This window comes from Mercenaria mercenaria, chromosome 18, assembly GCF_021730395.1.
Source record: "Mercenaria mercenaria strain notata chromosome 18, MADL_Memer_1, whole genome shotgun sequence".
Classification (NCBI taxonomy): Eukaryota; Metazoa; Mollusca; class Bivalvia; order Venerida; family Veneridae; genus Mercenaria; species Mercenaria mercenaria.
The window spans coordinates 27,315,653-27,341,278 of record NC_069378.1 but is presented as its reverse complement, the minus strand read 5'-3'; the positions used below and the strand labels follow the sequence as shown (position 1 = coordinate 27,341,278).

The window sequence follows — 25,626 nt, the reverse complement described above, 5'->3', positions numbered from 1 at the left end:
GCGCCGAGAGTAGCTTCCCTTACCAAAATGGCGAAAATGGTAAACAAACTGTTTTGAAGTTGGAAAATTGTCTGTAAAAATTTTTGTAGTAAAAAAAAACCATGCCGGAGTGTCAGATTGCTAAGAAGACCATTCGTATTGCGAAGGCAAATGCACGTCATTGTATCCTGGTAAAATAATAATGGAAAACCCAAAAAGAAATGGGCCTAAAGGCTATAGACTGGTCAGAAGTCTGAAAAATACATAATACTGGCTGCACCTCCGATCAGCGGTCACCTGGCTTAAGCGGTCAAATTGTCTGCTTCCCCTGGCTGGCTGCTTAAGACAGGTTAGACTGTATACTAGTATATTTAACTAAGTAAGATCTCGCAAAGTAAGGATTTTAAAGGAGAGCAGTCGCTACTACGTAAAAATATACTAATAACTGGTTTGTTCAAGCCCTAGATTCATACTTGTTGGTGATATTGACTGTGTTACGTTGATTTGCTGTGCATTATACTATTTTCGCTCACCCACTTACAAGTAGGCCAACAAATCACAAAAATAATTACAGCCATCATTAAATTATTCCGAAATTTATGCAGAGCTATTTTAGTCAAAAGACCATGCATGAAGTTATTTAACGGAATGATGTATTGCACAGTCTTCGTTTAACGAAGAATTGGGGCATATGGAATGGGATAATTTATTTTACAGAAACTTGCTGTAATTTTGTACAGATATTCAGGTTTCATAAGATATGGCCATATACCATAGTCAGACCTGACAACTGATAGGTCATTGCTTCGTCATTTAACTAGACTAATATAAGACAGCAACAGGTACAAGATGATCGATTAAGACCACGCTAGAGGACAATGTCTTAGTCTTGACACTAGGACGTCATCATTATCATCATAACCATCATTTTCAGTGATCGCCTGAACTCTCGAAGAGTGATCTCGTAATTTAAGTTTGACTTACCGCTAAAAGTGACTATTGAGGTTAGGTTTTGGTCGATTCTACCTAGAATCCCCTATGCCACGTAATATGTTTACCGCACGCAAGGTGCGGCAGCATTTTAGTCAACGATGTCGCCTACCCGATTATTTGTTTCTAAATTTTTCTTCGTCAGGGCTTATTCTATAACAGCGTTATTTATTTCCCACATCTTGTTATTACACGGATTTAAATGTCTTATAATTGAAGTAACCCTTAGTAATACTATTTGCTTTTCATTAAGATATTTTAATCAGGCACTGAAGAGCCTGCAGCGTTGTAAAACAGAACACACACTTACGACTATCATATAAACAGAACTTTTACGTCTCTAATCAGATGTGTACCTGATGGCACGTCTTCAACTTTATTTTTCGGCGATATATGACCATTTTGTGTCGATTCGCCGTAAAACCCAACTCACTCACTTTATTTCAAGTGACCATACTTTTCCTTCGTCCATCATACTTTTCTGTTTCAACAGTTCCTTTCACGTAAATTTCAATTTTCGGTTTACGTTTGATCTTTATCTGATCTCTGTACTTGATGTGTAATTCAAGGAGAAAAAATAATTTCAAAGAGATGATTTATATAAATCCACAGGTCATAATCCCTTGTTAAGTGACAGGCTATCAGTTGTGAAAAAAATCATAGATGGCAGGTTATTCATCCGTGAAATATGATTTTTCCCGCGTTAACTGTATGTATTTTGCTCGTTTATTCAGGCAAACAGTTTGTTTTGTTCACCCCTCCAACACTCCCACCCAGCCCGCATAGCTTAACTTACTGAAAAGTTACGGTTTTGAAAAAAAAAAGAGTTGTGAAATGAACAAAAAAAATTAGTGTGTGCTTATCGAGCTTTTGTCCTACAGTACCTAAATAATAGGACTGCAAGGGTACTGGCCGAATAACAAGTCTTGCCATTTTTCCTATACCCTTTAATACACTGTACCTGCCTATGTACCCTTTCGTACACTGTACCTGCCTGTCCCTTTTTAGCTCGACTATTCGAAGAATAGGGGAGCTATCCTACTCGCCCCGGCGTCGGCGTGAGCGTTAGCGTGAGCGTCACACAAATGTTAAAGTTTGCGTACCACCCAAAATATTTTCAAAGTCCATTGAGATATTGCTTTCATATTTTGCATACTTGTTTACCATCATAACCCCAGTCTCTAAAAAGGAGGAGGCAACTCTATCAAGCATTTTGACTGAATTATGGCCCCCTTTCGACTTAGAATAAATGTTAAAATTTGCGTACCACCCCAAATATTTTCAAAGTCCATTGAGATATTGCTTTCATATTTTGCATACTTGTTTACCATCATGACCTTAGCCTGTAAAAAGGGGGAGGCAACTCTGTCAAGCATTTTGGCTGAATTATGGCCCCTTTTCGACTTAGAATAAATGTTAAAGTTTGCGTACCACACCAAATATTTTCAAAGTTCATATGAGATATTGCTTTCATATTTTGCATACTTGTTTACCATCATGACCCAATCTGTAAAAAGGAGGAGGCAACTCTATCCAGCATTTTGACTGAATTATGGCCCCTTTTCGACTTAGAATATGCTTATTGTAATGTTAAAGTTTTACTCATAGGTTATACTATCAAGCACTGAGAATAGTCGAGCGCGCTATCCACTGACAGCTCTTGTTTCATTATTTGTTATGTCATATTGAAAGATATGTTTGCCTTCTCTGCGAAACAGCAGAGATAAAATTCAAGACATTCTTGTATATTGATCTTGTGTGCAGTGTCTGCATTTCACCAATCCATCAGTTGTATATTGCACTAAATTTGTAAGACACCATCTCTTCAGGGTTTTGTGTATTATTTTTAGCTCATCTGATTTTTTGAAAAAAAATGATGAGTTATTGTCATCACTTGAGCGGTTGTCGGCGTCGGCGTCGGCGTCGGCGTCGGCGTTGCCTGGTTAAGTTTTATGTTTAGGTCAGCTTTTCTCCTAAACTATCAAAGCTATTGCTTTGAAACTTGGAATACTTGTTCACCATCATAAGCTGACCCTGTATAGCAAGAAACATAACTCCATCTTGCTTTTTGCAAGATTAATGGCCCCTTTTGTACTTAGGAAATATCAGATTTCTTGGTTAAGTTTTATGTTTAGGTCAACTTTTCTCCTAAACTATCAAAGCTTTTGCTTTGAAACTTGGAATACTTGTTCACCATCATAAGCAGACCCTGTACATCAAGAAACATAACTCCATCTTGCTTTTTGCAAGATTTATTGCCCCTTTTGGACTTAGAAAATCAGTTTTCTTGGTTAAGTTTTATGTTTAGGTCAGCTTTTATCCTAAACTATCAAAGCTATTGCTTTAAAACTTGCAACACTTGTTCACAATCATAAGTTGACCCTGTATAGCAAGAAACATAACTCCGTCCTGCTTTTTGCAAGATTTATGGCCCCTTTTGGACTTAGAAAATATCAGATTTCTTGGTTAAGTTTTATGTTTAGGTCAACTTTTTCTCATAAACTATCAAAGCTATTGCTTTGAAACTTGCAACTCTTGTTCACCATCATAAGCTGACCCTGTACAGCAAGCAACATAACTCCATCCTGCTTTTTGCAATAATTATTGCCCCTTTTGGACTTAGAAAATCATTTTCTTGGTTGAGTATTATGTTTAAGTCAACTTTTCTCATAAACTATCAAAGCTATTGCTTTAAAACTTGCAACAGTTTTTCACCATCATAAGTGGACACTGTACATCAAGAAACATAACTCTATCCTGCTTTTTGCAAGAATGATGGCCTTTTTTAGACTTAGAAAATCATGGGTAGGACAATATTTCTATTACACAAAAAAATCAGATGAGCGTCAGCACCCGCAAGGCGGTGCTCTTGTTCGCCTCAGGAATTATATACAAACCACTTTGCCTATGCATCAACGTTACTGTGTGATACAATGAAGTAATCTTAACGCTTTGTGAACTTACGCCGTATTGGTTTATGTATACATGGTTGAATTTACATACACTGTTCATTGAAAATACACAGTTATTTTATAAACCTTGTAACACTTTTTGCGTTTTTTATGTGTGATTATTTGTAATTTTTTTCTACATCATTGGAATGATTCACGGATAAAGTATCATCAAGACCGAATTCTGTAAGTGAATCTTTTGTATTACCATTGGGAACTTCAGAATCCTGACCAGGTGGTTGAGGAGTTTCAATGGTTTTGCACTTTTTAACACTGTCGGTATGTGTATCCACATAATAGCTACGTTTGAATTTCAGCTGAATACATGTTTGACTTGTACGTTTTGATCTATGCATTTTTTGTTATTTGATAGCGTATCAGAAAAGAAGACAGCGTTTTAATTGATAATCTCAGCCATGAAGATTAGTCACTCTCTATGGAGAAAACAATGATTGATCTATCAAGGTTGAACTTGAACATGTAAAAAACTTCGGTCGACCTTTTATTGTTATAAATGAAGGTCTTCATTTCTTCCTTAAAAGTAAATTATGTGACATTTAAAGATTCATTTTGTTTGTCGTGATATTACACGTTTCCGTTGCAAACTAAGTTGTAAAGTAAACGTTTCCTTTTTATATATCTGTTGCGGCCGTTTAATACCAAATATTTAAAATTGTTTTATTCATTTTTTTCCATTTTCTGAGTTATATATGTATGTTATTACGACTGATCAATGTTTTATTTGATGATCTTTATTTCCAATTTCTTTTGTTGTTACAGATGTTTTGTTAACATTAATTTCAGGTACAGATAATGCTGTGCTTTACAAAATATCGGTACATTTATCACAAAATGTAAGCAAATTGTAGGAATTTGATACAATCTATGTTATCTTTAGGGTGATCTTTGGAGTTCAATTGATCGTAAAGCCCGATAATAAAATGTACATAATACTTCACTCATACCTTTGTCATCGAAAACTGAACCCAAACAATATGGACATCTTTATTTTGTGTTTGAATTGAATCTCTTTGAACCGGAACAAGTAATTGTCCTTCTTTAACAAGCTTTAGTCATTCCATCGATGTATGAGTACTTCATACAGCCTAACATTTATATCTTTGGAGACCGTTACATGATCTATGTCAGTTAGTATTTCATCATCCTAATATTGACAAGAGCTGGAAGATGAATTTGCCCAGAAATATACTAAACTGTTCAACAGAAGCTGACGGAATTGAAAGAAAAAACAAGGATAATATCAAATAAGAAAAGCCAAGTCCCAAGAACGCATCATTCCTCTCAGAGTGTACGGATGTGTACAACATTGACTCGGTCACAAATATATGAAGGCAAAGTATTTAACATTTAGACAACGAGGCGAATTAGCAAGTTCCATATTGTTCTAGGACAACTTTCATTTGAAAAAAGAAAATGGAAAGACCGCCTTACCCATGCATTATCCTGAGGAGCGACTCGCAGAATCTGAATACTTGGTTTCGCTGTATTTCTGTGATTCCAGCAGGTAACAAAAGTTTTGATTCGGTGTAAATGAGATGTGAAATCAGTTTTCAGTCCTGTTTGGTGCCGTTTAATCTGTACTGTGTTTGTGCAAATGGAAGATACGTAAGCGCACGAAAATTGCCAATTGTCATTATGGGTCCATTACTTTAAACCGGCTGATTGTGTACAAACCTCCCTCTCTTCATCGCATCAACCCCTTGTTGCGTTGTATATCGGGAACACGTCTTGCATCTTCCTGCAACGTTATTCGTCACAAAATGTTATTTGCTCCATAAATGACTAGGTAAATATGCATTCTCAAATTTATTTGCAATTCTGCAACATTGTTAAGAGCATAATGGTCAATAAAAAGTAGCTTATATGTTCAATTAATAATTAATTGTGACCATTAAAAATATTTTATGTCCTTATTGGAGTTCTTGCTGCTTGAGCGTCATTGTCAGAGGCGATATAAATGTTGTTCTACCGTAAGCTTGGTTTATGTGACTTTAATGGTTTATCTACGTACAAACTTTATTATTTGACAGTTTGATAAATTCTTTCGTAAAATTTACAAAATATGAATATAAAAAAGAGGTCAATGAAATTCAAAACCAACAAAGCGTAGCATTGTATCGTATAAATTTTGTGAAAGTTGATATCACTTATCAGGTTGTATTACCTTATACATTTCCTTTTCGACTTAGATATTTTTATTCAGCATGTTGATTTTTATTGAATTGAGAACAAGTTGAAATACATTCTGAAAACATCCACATTATAATATGTTAACGACAAAAGCGTAAGATAAGATTCTATTAATGGAACTGCAACCTTATTGTGTAACACTTGTGTGTTAACGTTGGGATTCGATGCAGTGCTGATAAAATAGGTAATTTTATATACTTTTCATAAACAATGCTTGCTGGAGAGTTTTCTGATTTGATTTATTATTTCCGTATCACAGATTTTCAAACTTTCAATGCATATGGCCAAATTTAGGCACCACTTTTAGTTCATTACGATATAGTATTTTACAATTATCTGTAAGAAAACAGATCAGGTGACTTTTAAATTGAAGATTTATGTCGCCCAATAAATCAATTTCTCTGTTCGTAATTATGTAATTATGTCATTTTTGGCATAAGTGTCCGCGTGGATTGCAAATTATCAATTTAGATAAAACTTCCCATTCATATTGAACTATCGGCTCGACATTTCATTCAGGAGAAATAATGAATGCCAGTATAATGTCAAAATTTGTCCTCCATCCGCATATATTACATTGCAACGTATACTTCATTTGATATTAAGTGGACATTTATGTTTTAGTTCATTTTGAGTCATATTTCAAACTTGTCACCATATACGCTCATTATTTGCAGTAATTGAAGATAATAATCACATATCGCCATAAGCATCTGTTTATCTACTGTCACGGGTATGGAACAGGGTGTAGCTTTACGCCCGATTGTATTTCTTTCTTTTGTCATCAGACACCAGATACTAATGGTGTTTGTTTTGGAAGACAAAAAAACTTACCTGTCCGAACATAGACCACCAACTGAAAATAAGCGCGTACATAGGCTGCAAATGATATTCTCTCGTTTCAACATCGTCTATATCATTTTGGTCGTTGGAACGGTCTTTAGAATATGTACTTTCTTCTGTATGTTCTAATTCGTTCAATATTGCAATGTAGAAAAGATCAGCAGAGCACTGTAATGAAAATACGTACGTGTTTTCAAGTTTTTTAAGAGTGAACATTTTTTCAGACATTTCTGACGTGATGTATCCAAACTTAGTACATTTATAATTCACATCTTTCCAAATGATTATGCATTTTTTGAACCGAGTTTATTTGCTAGTCTTTAGTTTAACTAGGTATAATTTATTTAGATTAATACACATTAGAAAGATGTGGCTCTCACAAAGTATTTATTAAGGCAGAGATATTGGTATCAAATTTCAAAGTAACTTGGTATCGGATGCATGGGAAAATTGTCTGTGTTTACCAAAAGGTCACAACTTGTGATTATTTGACGGGCATGTTTTATTTAATTTCTGCGGGAGATTAGTTAAATTACAGGTAGATTTGTAAAACATGTTGCATTTTTCACCCATAACATGTTATAATGATCTTAAATGAAAGCAATAATTTGTAAAATTCTTTATGTTGAAAATTCATACATTTTTAGAAACTGCTGTACATCAGAAATAATGCGTGTACTTTTGAGATAAGCAGTACATCTTTATTCTATGTTCTATCGCATTATTCAGTTTAGAAACATTTATTTAATTATCAAGTATGTATGAATATGGAAGCCAACAAAATTCTTGCAACCAGTGGGCAAAAAAAAAAATGTTACCCAATCAAAACCCGTCATTCCTACTTGTATGCATTGCCTGTTAAATGGCAAAAGAAAGTTTTTTGTACCTGTCGAAAACTCAGATCTGCCAGACTTTGCAACTTCTCCATTAACGTTAAAACAAGATGCACGTGTGGTAATGTTGTCAACATCGCAGCTAAAAAGCTGTTACTTTCAGTTTTTTTAGGACGTTTAGTTTCAGTCTTTTTGGACGTTTTTGAGTTTGAATATTACTAGGTTGTCTGCACAGATCTTGTCTATTACACCTAATTTCAGTTTAATCGGTATCCTGGCTTCATGAAAAACTTACCACGTTAATTTTTTGCTGACCCACTTTTATTCCTGTTTCCAGAGGTTCCAGCATCAGCTTGCCTCCAAACACCCTGCATTTTATTCGGCTTCCCGTCTTGGTCGTAATCTGAAGGACAGATGCACCAAAACCGATCCTGAGCGCGAGGAACTGCAGCAGATGCTAGATGATCTAAAAAATAAATGGAATTCTGTTCGTTCTGTGGTATCAAAGAGGTAAGATATGCCATTAGTCATATTCCATCATTGGCCTTAAGTTTATTTGCTCATCCCGAACGCGTTTATACACCAAAGTCGTGAAAATTAATACAGTAGCTGTTTATTTGCATTTAGAGGGAAACGGCATCTCTTATTTTCTCCTACTAGGTGTCTAGGTAGACCTACCTTCTGTAAATAAGTGCATTTGTATAACATGATCAAGTCCAAAACAGGGAAAAAACAGATTAGAATCGTCTCGCTTTAATGAAAATGCAGACGGCAAACACTCCCTCTTAAGTGGATACATGCGCCGGCTGGTCTACCGTCTGTTTTCGTTGCTGTATTGTTATTTCGGGAATTCTTGTGCAATAACACATTTTGAATACAAAAATATAGCAGCAGAAGCCCGGCAATTAGTTGTAAAATTGATACTTTTGAGCTGCCCCCCATACCTGTGTAAATTAATGAAGTGTGACTCATTCATCATTCGGTTTACTTCTAAAGTTACCGCCCACCGAGGATATTGGGATGAGGACAAAAGGGTTCCGTATATTAAATGTCAATCAAGAGTGACTGGTGTGTAATTGAAATTTTGTGACAAAGATTTTAAATACGGAAAACACAAGAAGTAATCTGTTTTATTTGGATTAACTGAATACAAATTCAAACTGGCGTCAGATTCAGGGACGGATATGGGCTCCGAAGAGGAGAAATGGGGCCAGTTAGCGATACCGCGTTTAATGATGATTTCACCCAGGTAAATGTGAAAGTCAGGTGGAATTTAAATGTAAACACGAGAATTTTGAAATGTGTAATTCAGTTACATTATGATGAATAATGTGTTTCTTGTGTACGGATATGTTAAAGACAACAAAAAATCCAGTTATGTCGTTGTTTCGTTAATTATTTATAGCGATCGCGGAAACACTATCCAGTGTGTATTGATCAATGGGCATCTGGCATTGTTTTTGTTTTGGTGTTTATTTACATTTTGTCTTTTCATACACCAGTTAGGACAGCATTAATGTAGATTAAAGTAGAGAATGATATTATTCTTGGTTACATATAGTTTATTTTAGCCATAACTAAATCGAGGTTTTCTCCTGAATTGGTAAGTGCTGGTAAAACTTCCAAATAGGGTGTCAGTAATGGCATCAATATAGCATTTGTTGGTGTTCTGCAAGTGAGGTTTTTTTCATAGAGCAGGCTCTAAAGCCGTCACCATAAATTCATGTAAGTTTATTGTCAGACCTGTGAACCAACTTGCATTATTAATGAATGTTGTAATGAAAGTGGTCCTGTTAAAGGGCAAACTGCATATATTATAAGAAAATAAAGAATTTTTAAGAAACTGAAATAGCAAAAAAACTGTGCCACAGCTCCAGTCTTAAAGTTATGTTAACAGGACTGAAGGGGTTTCATGATTGATTAATGAAGTAGACGAAGCTCGGGTCCTCCCAATTTGGAACTTTGTTTGCATCAAGAGAAGTAGCTGGGAATTCAAACCACTACAGCAAAGGGAAATCTTTAATTAAACCCCTGGGACTGTCAGTACTGACATGCCTTATAAGGTTTAAGCTGTCCCATGTCTAAAGCTGTTATATTTAAGAAGTGTACTGCTTTGGAATAATTTTAGTTTCTCTCCAAAATAAGACATGTATACATTTATTTTGAGGATTATAATTTTCATTTTATCAGGATTTTATCAACATTGCTTTAATCCAACAAAATATTTCCTTCTCCAGGCCTGGTAGCAAATTCAATACTCTTATCACACCTCATAATGACTTTATCACCTACTTTAACATGCTGTTTTAATCACTTATTCAGGTGTAATCTTATGTCAATAACAAATACCAGTAGGCAATTGACTTTTTGTCATTCTGTAATCAAATTGTTGATGATTCATTTCAGGTAATTTTTTTCTGTTCGTTATAATTATAGGCAACAAAGTGGGTAAAAAACATAAATTTTACCAACCTTTGAGCATTGGATTTAATTCTGTATTGTGCTGTATGGAAGATCAGTAAATATAAAAACAGATTTGTAACTGGTTGTATTTTTATATCATTTTAATCAGTGTATCTTTAAGAAGGTGATATTATTATTAAAGGGTCTCGATCCTGCCTCTTCATCATTCAGACCACATGAGATTTAGAGAGATTTCTCTCCATGATCTTATGACTGTAAGAGTTGGAGATATGTTTTATTCATAAATCGTTAATATTATATCCATGAGCAAACAAAGCATTTTAAGCCAGGCAGCTGCTATGGAAGATAGGCCTTCAAAAAAACAACATTCTAACAAAACTGCAAAATATAATGATAATTCAAATTTTAAAGAGATCCCTGTTGCAAATGTATACATTTTCATTCAGAATTTAAAACCACACATTTGAGCCGCGCCATGAGAAAACCAACATAGTGCATTTGCGACCAGCATGGATCCAGACCAGCCTGTGCATCCACGCAGTCTGGTCAGGATCCATGCGGTTCACTTTCAAAGTTTATTGCAATTAGAGAAACTGTTAGCAAACAGCATGGATCCTGGCCAGACTGAGTGGATGCGCAGGCTGGTCTGGATCCATGCTGGTCACAAATGCACAATGTTAGTTTTCTCATGGCACGGCTCATTTCATAGAGCATTTTGCATGCTTCATTTGCACAACTGCTCGAGTTGATAATCATAAGGTATTTATCTTGCCTAACAAAGATTTATGATTTGAAAGATGATTAAAAATTGTTCATTCAGAAACTTATGATTTATAGGTGCAAACATAGCCATTTGTATTCAAAATATTGTCAGATGTGTCACATAATGTTATTGCACGCAAGATTTGCATATCCTAAAATGGTATGGTTGACTATTTCAAGGGCATTGAAAATTCAACGCCGTCTGTATTACACATTCTTGTAAGAGCAGGATATGAGGGATTTAGGAAATGGTTTCTTCCTGATTCTGGTCTTTTAACCCTTACCTTGCTAAATATTTATAATGAATTTGTCCATCTTTCAATTTGGACAGTACTGTTAACTGTGAAAGGGGATGCTTTCTAAAAAAAATACTGACTGAATGGTGAACAGTGCAGATGATGAAAGCAGCAATCAATTGTGTCCAGCATGATAGGGGTTGATTTACAGATTTTATGTCTGGCCAACTGGATGCATCAACAATTTGTAGAGATTTTCTGTTGAATTTCAAGTCTTAGTCTGATTTATTACCTGCTTGTACAAATGTTACAGATAGTCCATCATAAAACTTGAATGACTTTATTGTTACAAGAATTGTTAGTAAATATTCTAAATAAAGCCACAGAATTAGAGTAAACATTGGTAAACAAAGAGAACAAACAGTGGTTATATAAAACCAGCACTGTACTGCTTGTACATATCATAAAGGGAGGTAATTCCTTTCTAAGCAAATATTGCACACATGTCAGTCTCCAGTTTTGTTATGAAGTTGGGTTTATATAGATTTTTACAGTTAGTTGTTTCCTGTAACCATAACAGCAAGTATAACTTATATAAAATTTCTTCCAAGAAATTTAGGTGTGTGTTTGGATTGTTCATGTTCATATGTTTTTCATTTTGATAAAAAATACATGTATTATAGTGTGATAGAGTTGTGTATACCTGACATAAAACCTGTGACACTACAAACAAGTGGGCTTTTTAATAAATCTGTCACATTTCTATCCAAGCAGTTGGTTGCTGTTGTAAATCTTTGGCCATTTGCTTATATAAATCATGTTGTTTTGCAATATTTAATCTGTCAAATACCAACCAGTATCATTGCTAGTGTAAATCAAGACTGGTCCCCCACATGTTTTGCTAGACAGGGGTTATGTCAGTCGAGATTTGAGATATATTGACAGGCAGTCATGTGTATTACGTCTATGTATAATATGACAACTTTCTGTCTAACGGACATTGTACCACTGACAGCTTTGATTACGCTTCATGTGATAAGGGTTAATTGGCCTTCGATCAACCTTGCTTAATTAAAGCCGAAAGAAATGGCGGAAAAAAAGACATTTTGAAGCATTCAATTAAAAAATCTGGCAAGAAAATTGGAAATCTATGTATGTTGATGATGAACTGATGTTCTGTTTATGAAAGTTTGCAAAATTTTCACCATAAAACTTGTAGTAAAAAGGTAGAAAAAAGCGAAACAAGTGCAACACATTATGGTCTTAAGAAGTGAAATTTCACAATTTTTATTGCTGTTAAATGGGGTGGAAAGCTTAAGCTTCACCAAGTTAATTGGATATGTAAGTGGTAGGGCATTAATTTAAGTCTTTAACTTAGATTATAAACCACTAAGACTAGGATTAAAATCGTTTAAGAGGTAGTTAACCTACAACTTAACAAGGTTCCTTTAGCCTGCTAAATTTCTAAAATAGACTGGTCCATCATTCAATTTGGGCAATACCATTTATTATTCGAAGGACTCTTCACTGAAAATTTACTGTCTAAATAGCGAACAATGCTGACCATGATCAGCCTGCACGGACGTGCAGGTTGATTTTGGTCTGCACTGGTCGCAAAGGCAGAACTACTTGACGCCAGCAGGTTAAAGGTTAATTTATATTTGTCAAAATTGTATTTCAGTAACAATTTGATAACAGCCGCAAATAAAAGTCTTGTTTTTAACCCCCTTACATTTAGTCATAGTAAGGTTATCTCCCTTTTTCATAAGTTGGACATTTGCATTTTTGAAGGTTTTACACGAAAAATAGGGGTTACCATACCTGAAAAGCATATTTTTTATCAAATTATCCAAATATCCTTGAGAATAATGTAAAATCATAGGTCTCGCTTTGATGTAAGATACAAATGAAATAAAAAATGCCAACATTTTAACTCTTCAGTTTTGCAGCAGAAGCTGGGTTCCAGTATATTTGGTTTGTTAGTGAACAGTAAGTTTTTGTATTTTAAATTTCCCTTTTTGCAAAGCAGTTCATCCACATGCATATGTTGGACACAATCCTCTTGTGAAGGAAGGGTTTAGTCTGGTTCTGCACTACCCCATTTACCCTTGTGCTACCTATTAAGTTTTAAGTAGTTGAGTTAAGATCAATGTTCAGTTTGTCACAGGTAGACTGAGGTAGTTTATAATGAAACTAAACTGCAAGAGGGTCCAGTCTGTGGCTACAGATAGCTTAGCAAAGTTTCAGAAGAATAAATTTGCTGCAAATATATTGCATGTATAAATAGCAGTGAATATTTGACACTCTTTTAAACATGGATGATTATGGAACTTCCTAATCGTGGGCAAATTGTAGAAAATTAAATGTCTATTTGCGAAAATGTTATTGAGATTGCGATTTCCCCATAGACCCTTTATGAAAACTTGTGCAATGTCCCAATTTTTCAAAAATCAGTCACACAACCATATATCTTTTTTATTTGCCAAATTCTCTTAGCTTGCTCTGAAGTTTAAAAAAATCAGGGTCTAAGAATTTAAAATTCTACATTGTAGACAAAAGTTTGATCTGAATGTGAAGAACCCGAACTGCCTTAAGGTAACTTCTTCCAATAAAGCAGCATTATTCGATTTTTAGCTCACCTGAGCACGAAGTGCTCAAAGGTGAGCTTTAGTGATCACCCGGCGTCCGTCGCCGTCCGTCCGTCATCAACAATTTGACTGTTAACACTCTAGAGGTCACATTTTTGGCCCAATCTTAATGAAACTTGGTCAGAATGTTACCCTCCATAAAGTCTTGGACGATTTCGATATTGGGTCATCTGGGGTCAAAAACTAGGTCACCAGGTCAAATCAAAGGAAAAGTTTGTTAACACTCTAGAGGTCACATTTTTGGCCCAATCTTAATGAAACTTAGTCAGAATGTTACCCTTAATAAAATCTTGGATGAGTTCGATATTGGGTCACCTGGGGTCAAAAACTAGGTCAACAAGTCAAATCAAAGAAAAAGCTTGTTAACACTCTAGAGGTCACAATTTTGGCCCAATCTTAACGAAACTTAGTCAGAATGTTATCCTTAAAAAAGTCTTGGACGAGTTTGATATTGGGTCATCTCGGGTCAAAAACTAGGTCACCAGGTCAAATCAAAGGAAAAGCTTGTTAACACTGTAGAGGCCGCATTTATGACTATATCTTCATGAAACTTGGTCATAATGTTAATATTGATAATCTTAAGGTCCAGTTTGAATCTGGGTCATGTAGGATTAAAAACTAGGTCACCTGGTCAAATCAAAGGAAAAGCTAGTTAACACTGTAGAGGCCACATTTATGACCTTATCTTAATGAAACTTGGTCAGAATGTTTATCTTGATGCTCTTTAGGTCAAGTTTAAATCTGGGTCAGCTGGGGTCAAAAGCTAGGTCACTAGGTTAAATCAAAGGAAAAGCTTGTTAACACTCTAGAGGCCACATTTATGACTATATCTTCATGAAACTTAGTCAGAATATTAAACTTGATGATCTTTAGGTCAAGTTCGAATCTGGGTCATGTTGGGTCAAGAATTAGGTCATGGCGGCAAATCAAAGGAAAAGCTTGTTAACACTCTAGAGGCCACATTTATGACTGTATCTTCATGGAACTTAGTCAGAATGTTAAACTTGATGATCTTTAGGTCAAGTTCAATCTGGGTCATGTTGGGTCAAAGACTAGGTCATGGGGTCAAATCAAAAGAAAAGCTAGTTAACACTGTAGAGGCCACATTTATGAACATATCTTGATGAAACTTGGTCAGAATGTTAACCTTGATGATCTTTAGGTCATTAGGTCAGGTGAGCGATACAGGGCCTTCATGGCCCTCTTGTTTACTTCAACCATGTGAATTACAGTCTTGATATTGACGACTGGAATAATATAACTTCTGCCTTATTGGGATATATAACAATGATTTATGATAGACATTTTCTTAATTAGAGATCAAAGTCAGATAAGATTTTATCAATAAAACTAGAAAACTAGGGGCTATTTCAAACTGTTTGTATCTTTATTTTACTTATTCAGTCATGATGAATGTAGTTAGCTTTGATCAAAGGTTAATTGTAGAAAAATGCATTAATTTAGGATTATTATTATTATAGTCCAGTAAGCAAAACACCTGAAGAAAAACTTCATAGATTTGCACAAAGGCAATCATTTACCATACATATGAAAATACATAGATATGTAATCTTCAAGTAAATGAAATAATTATATCAGTAAAAATGATTTATGTGTTCTTGCAAATTACTAATTTTATGTGGGAACATAATATTTGCTTACATTCTGCTTGAGTTCCCACCTGCAATTCCCATAAATTTGCTTTTTTGTGAAAAATACAGTGCATAAAATGAAAATGTATCATGTTCATGATGTACCATGCTTAATGCTACAAGACTTATCAGTTTTATCTATATTAAATTCACTGCATATTTCCTTTTTAATTTAATGCATTCTTGCATACTCTGATTGTTATACATTTTGTAGATGTAGTTTATGTCATAAAGTTTACTGAGAATACCTTTAAAATTATAAAATTTATTGCATATTCAAAAATAGTTTTGAAACAGCTTCACATAAAAAGGGGAAAAAGGTATAATTATGCAGCTTGACTCCTAGAATGGAAACATGGCCTTGAAAATGTGCAAAATGTAAACAAATGCTTTAAGATATGACTTAATCCAGACATTGAATAAAAGAATCTCTTGTTTCTTGGGCATGCTTTTACTTCAGGTTGTTGTGACATGAAGGGTTTTAAGAAATACACTGCTTGAATATTATGAAAAAAGCCTTTGAAATTCACTCTTGAAACATTTCAATAAGAGTGTTAAGACATAAATTTTATCAAAATACTTAAGGTGGAAGTTATTTACTTTAAAATGGATTTAAACTTTATGATATCAATATTGCTTAGGTTGTCCTTTCTAGACACCAGTTATATGGACTGGAGGCGGGAATATGTTTGTTCTTATGTATAAGGTACAGTCGAACTTCGATGGCTCGAACTCGAGGGTCCCGAGAAAATTAGTTCGAGTTTTCCGTTGTTCGAGCCATCCAATTGGAGGCCATTTTGAATTTGGGAATTCGAGGGCATGATGTGTTACAAACCTTACATCGTAATATATTGTCATATTGTAGCTAAATGTGAGTATGATACGATGATAAATAAAAAACGAACGCTGAAATACGCTTTATTATTTATTTTCAAACATGACATGATAAGGAAAAAAACACAAATAAAACACTAATATAATTATAAGAATTTGGTGAAGACAGCATCAAATAGAAATACATGAATAACAAACCTTTTTGAATCATAGTCCAGTACAAATATTATCAAATTTATTGCTTTCCAGTAGCCGACTTAGCTATCCCCCCGTATCCGGGTCCTTTACTAAGTTGTTCAGCCATGCTAAAGCAGTATGAAAGTTGACGTCGGATCTCCCGTTTTTATGCAGAAAAAATTAAGACAGACGTAGTATGTACATTGCTCAATCATTTTAAATAATTTTATTCGTATAAATCAAAGCCCATTAAAGCATTGCAGTGAACGAAAGTCACATTTTATAATTTGTTTGTCGTATACCGACGCTAATTACGTAAGCGTGTGAAAATTACGCACACGCCGGTTAAAGACGAATGTCAGGCAGAAGTGTGAAAAACTTTGTAAACACAAGCCATCCCGGCAAAAATTGTCTGTTCGACTGAATAGGTGTAATTATCACTGTAATTAAGCCGAGGGGACCACCAAATGAGTTCGAGAGTTCGAATTATCGAAGTTCGAGCGATCCGGGGTAGAACTATAAAGAATAAAGAAGGAATAAATTCGGGACCGGACGAAGAGTTCGAGCGATCCCGGGTGTTCGAAAGATCCGAGTTCGAGCCATTGAAGTTCAACTGTACTTGTAAAAATATTGACTTTACTGCTGTAGGCACACCTGTCTTAGGTAAATATCAAATAAAACATGCATATTTATAAGTATCGATTTGTAAGTACAGAATTAGAGAGTGGATGTGTAAATACAGAATTAGAGAGTTCCGTCCATTAAATTTTAGGATCCGGACTGCCAGTCTTTTGTCTTTTTACTAGGCAACCGGCTATACCTTTAAGTTCTAAATGAGGATAAATGTTAAAAAAAGTTGTTTGGGAAGACATTTATATTTCACCTCACCTCATTAAATTGTCCAGAGCTCACTTGTCCCTCATTGGTGTGGGTTTGAATCCTCACTTCATTAGGATTTAGAATTCTTTCATGTTTGAAAGCTGTCGAAAATTGGTATATCTGTTCAGGTGCCCATCTGTGCCCGAAATAATCTGGAAGGTTGTTGGTTATAAATGTCGTCACCTCAACGCAAGAAGTGGATAACTGCATTGACCTAAAGAAGGACTTATTCACTTTTTGCCCTAAGGTGACGATGTGCTTAGAAGGTTGTTGATTCTAACAAGCTGCCTGTCCGTGTCTGAAACTATGCTTGGAGGGGCACCTGCAGACTTCCCTGGACTTCCCCCACCATCAAGAACTAGAAATGCTGCCAATTAAAATTTATTTATTTATTTGGGTTTTTTGGCCCACCAACACAGTATAGATTATATGGCGCCAAACAGGACTACAAATTTTGGTTTCACATCTCATTTACAAGATTCTGACTATTATAGTGTCAGTGTGACTATAAGCGCCAACATGGGGATCTTTGCTTGTCAGACTGAATTGGAATTGTATATATAAAAAACAACAAAGTAAATTATATCAGTAAGTACATACATGTATAATGCTGCTTTAGCAGTCTGATCTGTTTCTGTATAAATTTATTTGAAAGATGAATTTAATTTAGCAAAATACAGCCATAGTATCAGATGTTTTGAATTGATTTAGTGGCAAGTTTCATACAAAGCATAATTAATACAAGAATGAAAAAATCATTGTCATACTTGTCAGCATTGTTAATGAGATTTGTAACAGCACACAATTAACCCTGTTTATATCCCCTTTTGCAAATTGAAAATAATTATACCTGTAGCCATATCTCCATATTATATTATAGTTTATCTCCATTGTGGAAATGATCTGAAGTTCATTCAGTTAGAATTCAGATAAAGCATTGCATATTTACGATTTTCTTGTCAGAAGTACATGTACCATATTACATAACACCGAGTTGCAAAAAAAGATTATGGGTATAAAGTCATGGGAAGTGCTTGAATATATCATGAAAAACTAAAAAAAAATTGTATTTCTGGGTCTCTAAGTGCTTCATTTTTTTCCAAATACAGCGAGATCAAATCATGAAATTTTGCCATATCTGAACCGGGTCACATTCAATCTGAAAGTGTTGCAGTTTTGTTTTTAATCTTCTGTACGAAGCTTATATGTAAACATATCACAGAAGATACGCTCTTTCATTTAAAGCCATATAAAGTTATAAAGATTGTATTAAAATGTTATTTTCGTCATACATAGTTTATTTAACGAGATTTAAATATTCTATGCAAATATGTGATTTCAGAATGAAGTGGGAATTAATGTCCCACTGGTAGAGATATTTAAATTTTGATTGATCTATTTTAACGATTTTGAAAATCCCATTTCGTAGAAAAATTAGGCCATCAGGCATTGTGCCAGGTTGAGCAAATATCGGTAAATGATGGGTTAAAATCTCTGCAAAGGAAAGTCAGCCATTGGGGTATTATATGAATATTGATGAAGACGTGGGTTTTAAACGTAATCCATGATTTGAACATGGTTGTGTAATTGGAGAGAAGAACATGTACCTGATATTGATAAACTGTTTTAACCTGAACTTAATATTATCTTGTAATATGATGTTATGGGAATTGTTTTGGAAATTAGAGATTTCATGCTTGGAAACAGCCAGTCAGATGATTGAGTTTTTAGAGCAGCCTCCAAACAGTTATATAACCTATAATACGTGGTTTAAACGCCCTACCTCACTATAGTCTCTTCCAAACTTTAAATTCTGTATTCTCGTAACAGGGTCTCAATTTGCATTACATCTTTATAGGCTGTTAGATTTGTATGAGTTCTGCAGTGGAAATATTGCACATCTGTAGGAGCGCAATATTATTCTGCAGAAAGAAAGAGTGCATTGTAGTTCTTGATGCAAATCTAATAACATTTTTATTACATACACATACTACACATTTAGTTATTATATAAATGATATAAATTTTTCTTTAGTTAAATTGAAAACACCATCTATAAAGAACTTTGACAGCATGCCTGAGACTGACACCAGAAATGGCGTCAAGCACCCGATATGAAGTTTGAACGTCAAAATGGAAAAATAATGACATTTCATTAAATGGAGTTATTATTGAGTTTGTAATAATCTCCTATATTCCAGTAATTATGTAGTACCAAGAGGCCTCCGTGGCCGAGTGATTATGGTTGCTGACTTCAAATCACTTACCTCTCATCGCTGTGGGTTCGAGCCTCACTCGGGGCATTGAATTCTACATGTGACGAAGCCATCCAGCTGGCTTACGGAAGGGGGGTGGTTCTACCCAGGTGCCCGTTCGTAATGAAATAATGCAGGGAGGGGCACCTTGGGTCTTCCTCCACCATCAAAGCTGGAAAGTCGCCATGTGACCTATGATTGTGTCAGTGCGACGTTAAAACCAACAAAATAAATAAATAAAATAGGTAGTTACAGGAATATTTAAAGTTTTTCTGTTGTGACTGTTTTTGACTGCTCAGTCTGTCTCAGCAATGACCTGGCCTATTTTAGCCACTTGTTTGAACAGAAGGCAATTTAACTATTTACTTATTTATTCGTACTATGGTGCGACATTAGGGTTCATTTTCTGACCAAACAAAATTCTGATAATATGGTGGACAGTCGGCTTTATCGAAATATGAATGGGAAAAGTGACTTTCGTTATCTGCCAATTTAGTTCAGCAATTTGCATTATATATTTGCTTTTCAAGTGATAAAGTTGTTAAACAGAACTCTAAACTTGGCAGTGTGTCATAAAATATATTTAACCTCAGTATTACAGGCAGTTCTATTTCATACTGTACTGATTTTCCTGATTAAAATTATAACTTGCATAAGTGTTCTTCGGTTTGTCCCCGACCCCCTCCCTTTAAGAACATGATTTAGGCTGTTGCCCAGCTAGGGGACCGAGCCTTTTGCAAAATGATGTTCAGATTAATATCTGTTCCTTCTTTGTATGTACCCTTACCCCGCTCTTTTCCCCACTCTTTGTTAGCTCAGGGATTGAAAAACAGATTACAGATGTAATTGAAGTTATATTCTATATTCACAAAACTTTGGCTATATAGAGACCTTAAAAATAATTTAATTTTGTAATACAAATTCAAGTCAGGCAGGCATGCATACATAAATGATGTGTACATAACAGGTGATCAGTTAGTCGAAAAAGGATATGGTGCGTGCAAGACATTAAGTATGTGTTACAAATTTTTTTTTTTAGGGAAACCAGACCTAGATACCAGTCTCCAATCCCATCCGAATTGCACTGCAGACACATGTACAATATACATGCAATTCAAGAAGCATCTGTGCAGAAGTTTTGCTACTTTTAAAAATGAAAACTTCACTGATATAATGAATCATGATGTTAGGTGACAAACTAAAATTATTTTTCTTTTTTTGTATTTCAGTCAAAACAAACTGGACGAGGCCTTGTTGACATCGGGGCGTGTTGCAGACGCCCTCAGTTCTATGCTGGAATGGCTAAGCAAGGTACAATCCAGTCTCGGAGAGGATCAGCCAATCCTCGGCGACCTTGACACAGTCAGCATGCTGATTGAACAGCATAAGGTACGTTTATTTCAGTACGATACATGGACCAAAAGATAAAGGCAGGCAGTAAACAGAGTAATAGTGGGTCTCTGGGGATATTGAAAACTGTAGCATGTTAAATTGTTATTTCATTATCTAAAGTCAGCTTACATTGAATGCTTTTTTGGGTCGTAATATAACATTCTTGGCTGTACCATTTCAAACAAACATCAATTTGCACAATTCATTAATATTCTGAATCATGTGATCTAGTCAAGTTTTCATTATAGTAAATGTATGTTATAATTGTATTGTTGCGGAATATTGCAAGGTACAAAAGAATCGTGTTATATGCGTTCATTAGATTGCATACTAAAGCAATGATATCTCTTCTGCATATAAATATACAAATCATACATGTGTATTTCAAAACATATATTTCAAAACTAAGGAAATAAAGACTAGAATATTGGAAAGCAGACGGAACGTTGAGGTACGGTATAATAAGAATAGTTTGTTAGTGACGTCTGGTTTATACAACCATGCCTGTGTTAAGCAGCCCAGCATTATTTTCCTCTTTGGATAGGACCAGTAAAAGCTCTCAATTGCCCAAAACTGTTAAAATTCCCAATTTATATGTTTTTGTGACGTTCTCCCTCAAAACTGCATATTTTTCATTACTGCCTTTTATCCACTTTTTTGTAACCTGTGTACAGTGACTCGAAAAATCTCCTATGTGACTGGTGCTGGGCCTGTTCTTGAAAAAGTTGAAAATCACTGCTCCTGAGGAGTGATAATTTATGGCTGCTTAAGTCAGGTGGAAATAATTTGGGAAGTTAACTAAACTGGTTGCTTAACACAAGTGCCTGCTTACTACAGGTGACTGTCTGCAAAGGCAGGCTCAAGCCTGTATGTCGGTAGATAATTGTGTTGCTGTAGGTACATATACTGCTTTTATAGTGCCCGCCCGTTTAGCTCAATAGGGAGAGCGTTGGTCTACGGATCGCGGGGTCGCGAGTTCCATCCTCAGGTGGGGCGTATGTTCTCCGTGACGATTTGATAAAAGACATTATGTCTGAAATCATTCATCCTCCACCTCTGATAATTCATGTGGGGAAGTTGGCAGTTACTTGCAGAGAACAGGTTTGTACTGGTACAGCTGAATCCAGGAACACTGGTTAGGTTAACTGCCTGCCGTTACATGACTGAAATACTGTTGAAAAATGGCGTTAAACCCAAAACAAACAAAACTGTTTTTGTGAAACCTAAACTGATAAAAAATTTCGTAGAGCATTTTTACAATAGTTTTATGTGGTTACAAAAAGAGCAACTTTGGTTAATATTATGCTTGCGCCTAACTGGTTGACTGGCTGAAAAAAATGGGAATCCACTTTTTCACAATGGGACTTTTACCAGTGGGAGTCAAGAACTCCAGCTCTGAAAATCTTAGTGAAACTTTATGTATTAGATAGACAGCCAATATGAAGTCCAGGCATAGGAGAACAGTAACTGCTTTTGCACTGTGATTGTCTTGGTTAGTTTGGATGCAGAGTAGATACAGAGATGGCACATTTTGTACATATCAGTTCCTAAAGACATGATGTGCTTAATTAAGCTTCAGATGATAAAAGCATATTAAAAAAAAAAGATTTTTTTTGTGAAACATACTAATTTTGCAGTGAAAGTTAAAATTTAGATGTTGTGTAATACTGTTAATGTTCACCAAATCTAGATATCATATTAGGTTGATCTGGTTTTTTTTTATCAGATTGAGGCTAGACAGTTAAAGTTTTGTATCAAACTGAAGTTATATCCAATTCAGGTTAACAATTATCCTTTTTGCCATTGAAAGCATTTTCATAGATGTTTTGATAAAGTGAAGCTGTCACACAAAAAAAGATAATTAATTCATAAAAACTTAATGTATCATTACTGCATTGTCAGCTGTTTATAGAAATACCTACAGGCTTGCTATAGATTCTGTGAAAACAGATAAATATTTCATGGTTTAGAAAAATTGTTGTTGTTTTTTTCCGCAAAGACACAAATTTGATGATTTTATATTTAAAGGAAAAGTAAATGTGGATTTTGTTTTTGTATTATTTAATAATTTCATTTATTAACCACCATGGACCTCCCCTTCCAGACCCTTGAAGAAGAGTGGCTATAATATAATTTTGCTCATTGTCAGTTGATAGACCATTTGGTTTCCAATCAATAACAAGAGAATAACGGTGGTCAAACTGGATAGAATGATTGATTGCCTTTGGACAGTAGATGATACCTGTTATTTTGAGGTTTAGTTGGTGAACAGTCAAGGTCACTGCATTTAAAATTGTATACCCACTAGCGGCTGAAAATAGGCCATCATGAGGGAGTGGGGTGTGCATGTGGCCAAGTGCATTTTACAAAGGGCTCTAGATAGCTTAAATGATTTTACAAAAACAAAAACGAAAACAAAAAACTTCATAATCGGCAGGCTTGCTTTGGATGGCAATTAAATCTAGTCTAAGGAATCATTTTTTTGAACAGGGAACAGTTTTGATTACTTTTATTGCCTAAATCTCCATAATCTATGAAGAAACAATTCAGTTTGTTGTTAACTTAGAGTCAGCAATGTACATTTGTTTATGAAATTTCTCCGTGTCGAATTAAAATTCTGTATTTTACATGGATCACACTCCAGGTCCTTTCAACTGGTAACTGTGTAAAGAGCTGTACGTCATAGTTTCTTCCATTTTGTTTTCTTTGGTATCTTTCATCATCTCTGTATTATGATTTAATGTGTAAAGCTTGCACATTTACTTGTTTCCCAAACAAAATAATATCTGACTATTTTGTAATGTTACAGGCACTGCAGCAGGAGCTGGCAGCCAGGGAGCAGACGGTCGCTGCAATGAAAGCCTCGGGTAACTTGCCGCCCATACAGATGGAGGAATTGAACAGTCTGTGGGAGGCAGTGAACATGCTGAGTGAAGTGAGGGAAGCTAAACTCAAAGAATCATTACAGCTGGTACAATTGTTTATTTTCTTTTCTACCACATCAAGAATATGTAATACCCTTATAAATGACACTCCTCCACCACCACCTCTCAGCCCCACACTTCACCATTTTAGAATATGATTACAAACCAAAATAATACCCTGCCCATAAGGGTGTGTTAAACTTCATAGTTCCCAAAAATTATTTAAATTTAAAAATATTTTGGCTTTACAAAATTTCTGATCTGCTTGAAAAATGAATATGCAGTGCACTGTTTGGGAATTGCACTCATTTGGTGGAATGTATAGCAAATGTTTAACAAAAACAAGAGATAAAAATGAAATTTAGTTTTACATTTATAAGGTATTTTAACTTCCACTTAAGGCTTTGCTACGTTTGAAAGTTGTAAATAGGAATAACGCCTTTCAAAGTTTTTTTTTGTGAAAGAGGATTGTAAGGTCTTATGCAAATTAGTATCCTTTGTGGTAAATTGTGGTAAACACTCCAGAGTTTGAATATTCTCTTGGTGTCTCTTTAAAGTCTAAACTTAATTCCATTCAGCAATTTTGCCCCCTGTCATGAGATTTAAATAGCTGTTTGTTAGTCAAGGTCAGGGAAGATCTCAAACTAGTTGTATTTTTGTTACTTTCACAGGCTGAAGAGTTCCAGGGAGTTGTCCAGGTGATGAGAGAGTTTTTACCACAAGCTGAGGCTGAACTCAAGTTCAAGTCTTTACCAGAAGATGAAGTTGCAATCATTCAGCTGATAGAAAAACATGAGGTAAATGTGGTACTATATTTATGCTGGCAAGTAATAGTAATACATTTAGTACTTGCATATACACTTTCCAACATGAGGTAGTTAGTACTTTCATAAATATAGGCCAGTATGAGGATTGAACTTGCATAAATGCAGGACCATATGGTGTTAGTACTGGTATTTGCATAAATACATTCCAACGTAAATGTTACTGCTTGCAAAATGCAGCCTAGCATGAGGTGAATACTTGCATAAATACATGCTGACTTGAGGTTAGTACTTGCATAAATACATGCCAACATAATGTTATTGCTTACAAAATGCAGGCTAGTATGAGGTTAGTACTTGCATAAGTACATGCTAGCTTGAGGTTAGTATTTGTATAAATATATGTTAGCACAAGGATCATACTTACATAAACATGCTAGTATGGGTTAGTACATTACTAAAACTGTACTGTCATGAGAAAGGTACTTGCATAATGTATGCCAACTCAATGTTCTCCTTGATTGTTACCTGAAGACAGTATGGCTTAATGTCATTCCTCCTTGACCTCTGATTCTTTTGAGGAAGTTGTTGGTTATTTACAGTTAATACTGCTAAGGGATTTTCGCCATAAATAACTGAAATGTTGACATACTTTATTCAACAAGCAAACTTGATACAGAAACACAAGATTGATGCATATACGTAGATATTGCACTGTGTAGTAAATTCTTAAAAGAACAGTATGCAAGCATAAGGTAAATATTTGCACAAGTGGTAACATATGGTAGAAACTGATGACATTCAAAATTGAGATATAAATACTTGCAAAGAGATGTCCCAAGCAATTACATGCTAGAGGTGACTTTGGGACAA

General features: G+C 35.1%; 1 protein-coding gene across 11 annotated transcripts in view; it reads left to right on the top strand.

The window, feature by feature from the left end:
• LOC123537945 (dystonin-like) overlaps window positions 1-25,626 on the top strand; it is a 145,713-nt gene that overhangs the window by 98,162 nt on the left and 21,925 nt on the right. For all 11 annotated transcript variants that reach the window (XM_053530506.1, XM_053530502.1, XM_053530499.1 and 8 more), the window contains 4 exons: window positions 8,145-8,317; window positions 20,903-21,062; window positions 23,875-24,036; window positions 24,661-24,786. In XM_053530506.1, the coding sequence (XP_053386481.1) occupies window positions 8,145-8,317; window positions 20,903-21,062; window positions 23,875-24,036; window positions 24,661-24,786 (621 nt within the window). The remainder of the gene's footprint in view (window positions 1-8,144; window positions 8,318-20,902; window positions 21,063-23,874; window positions 24,037-24,660; window positions 24,787-25,626) is intronic.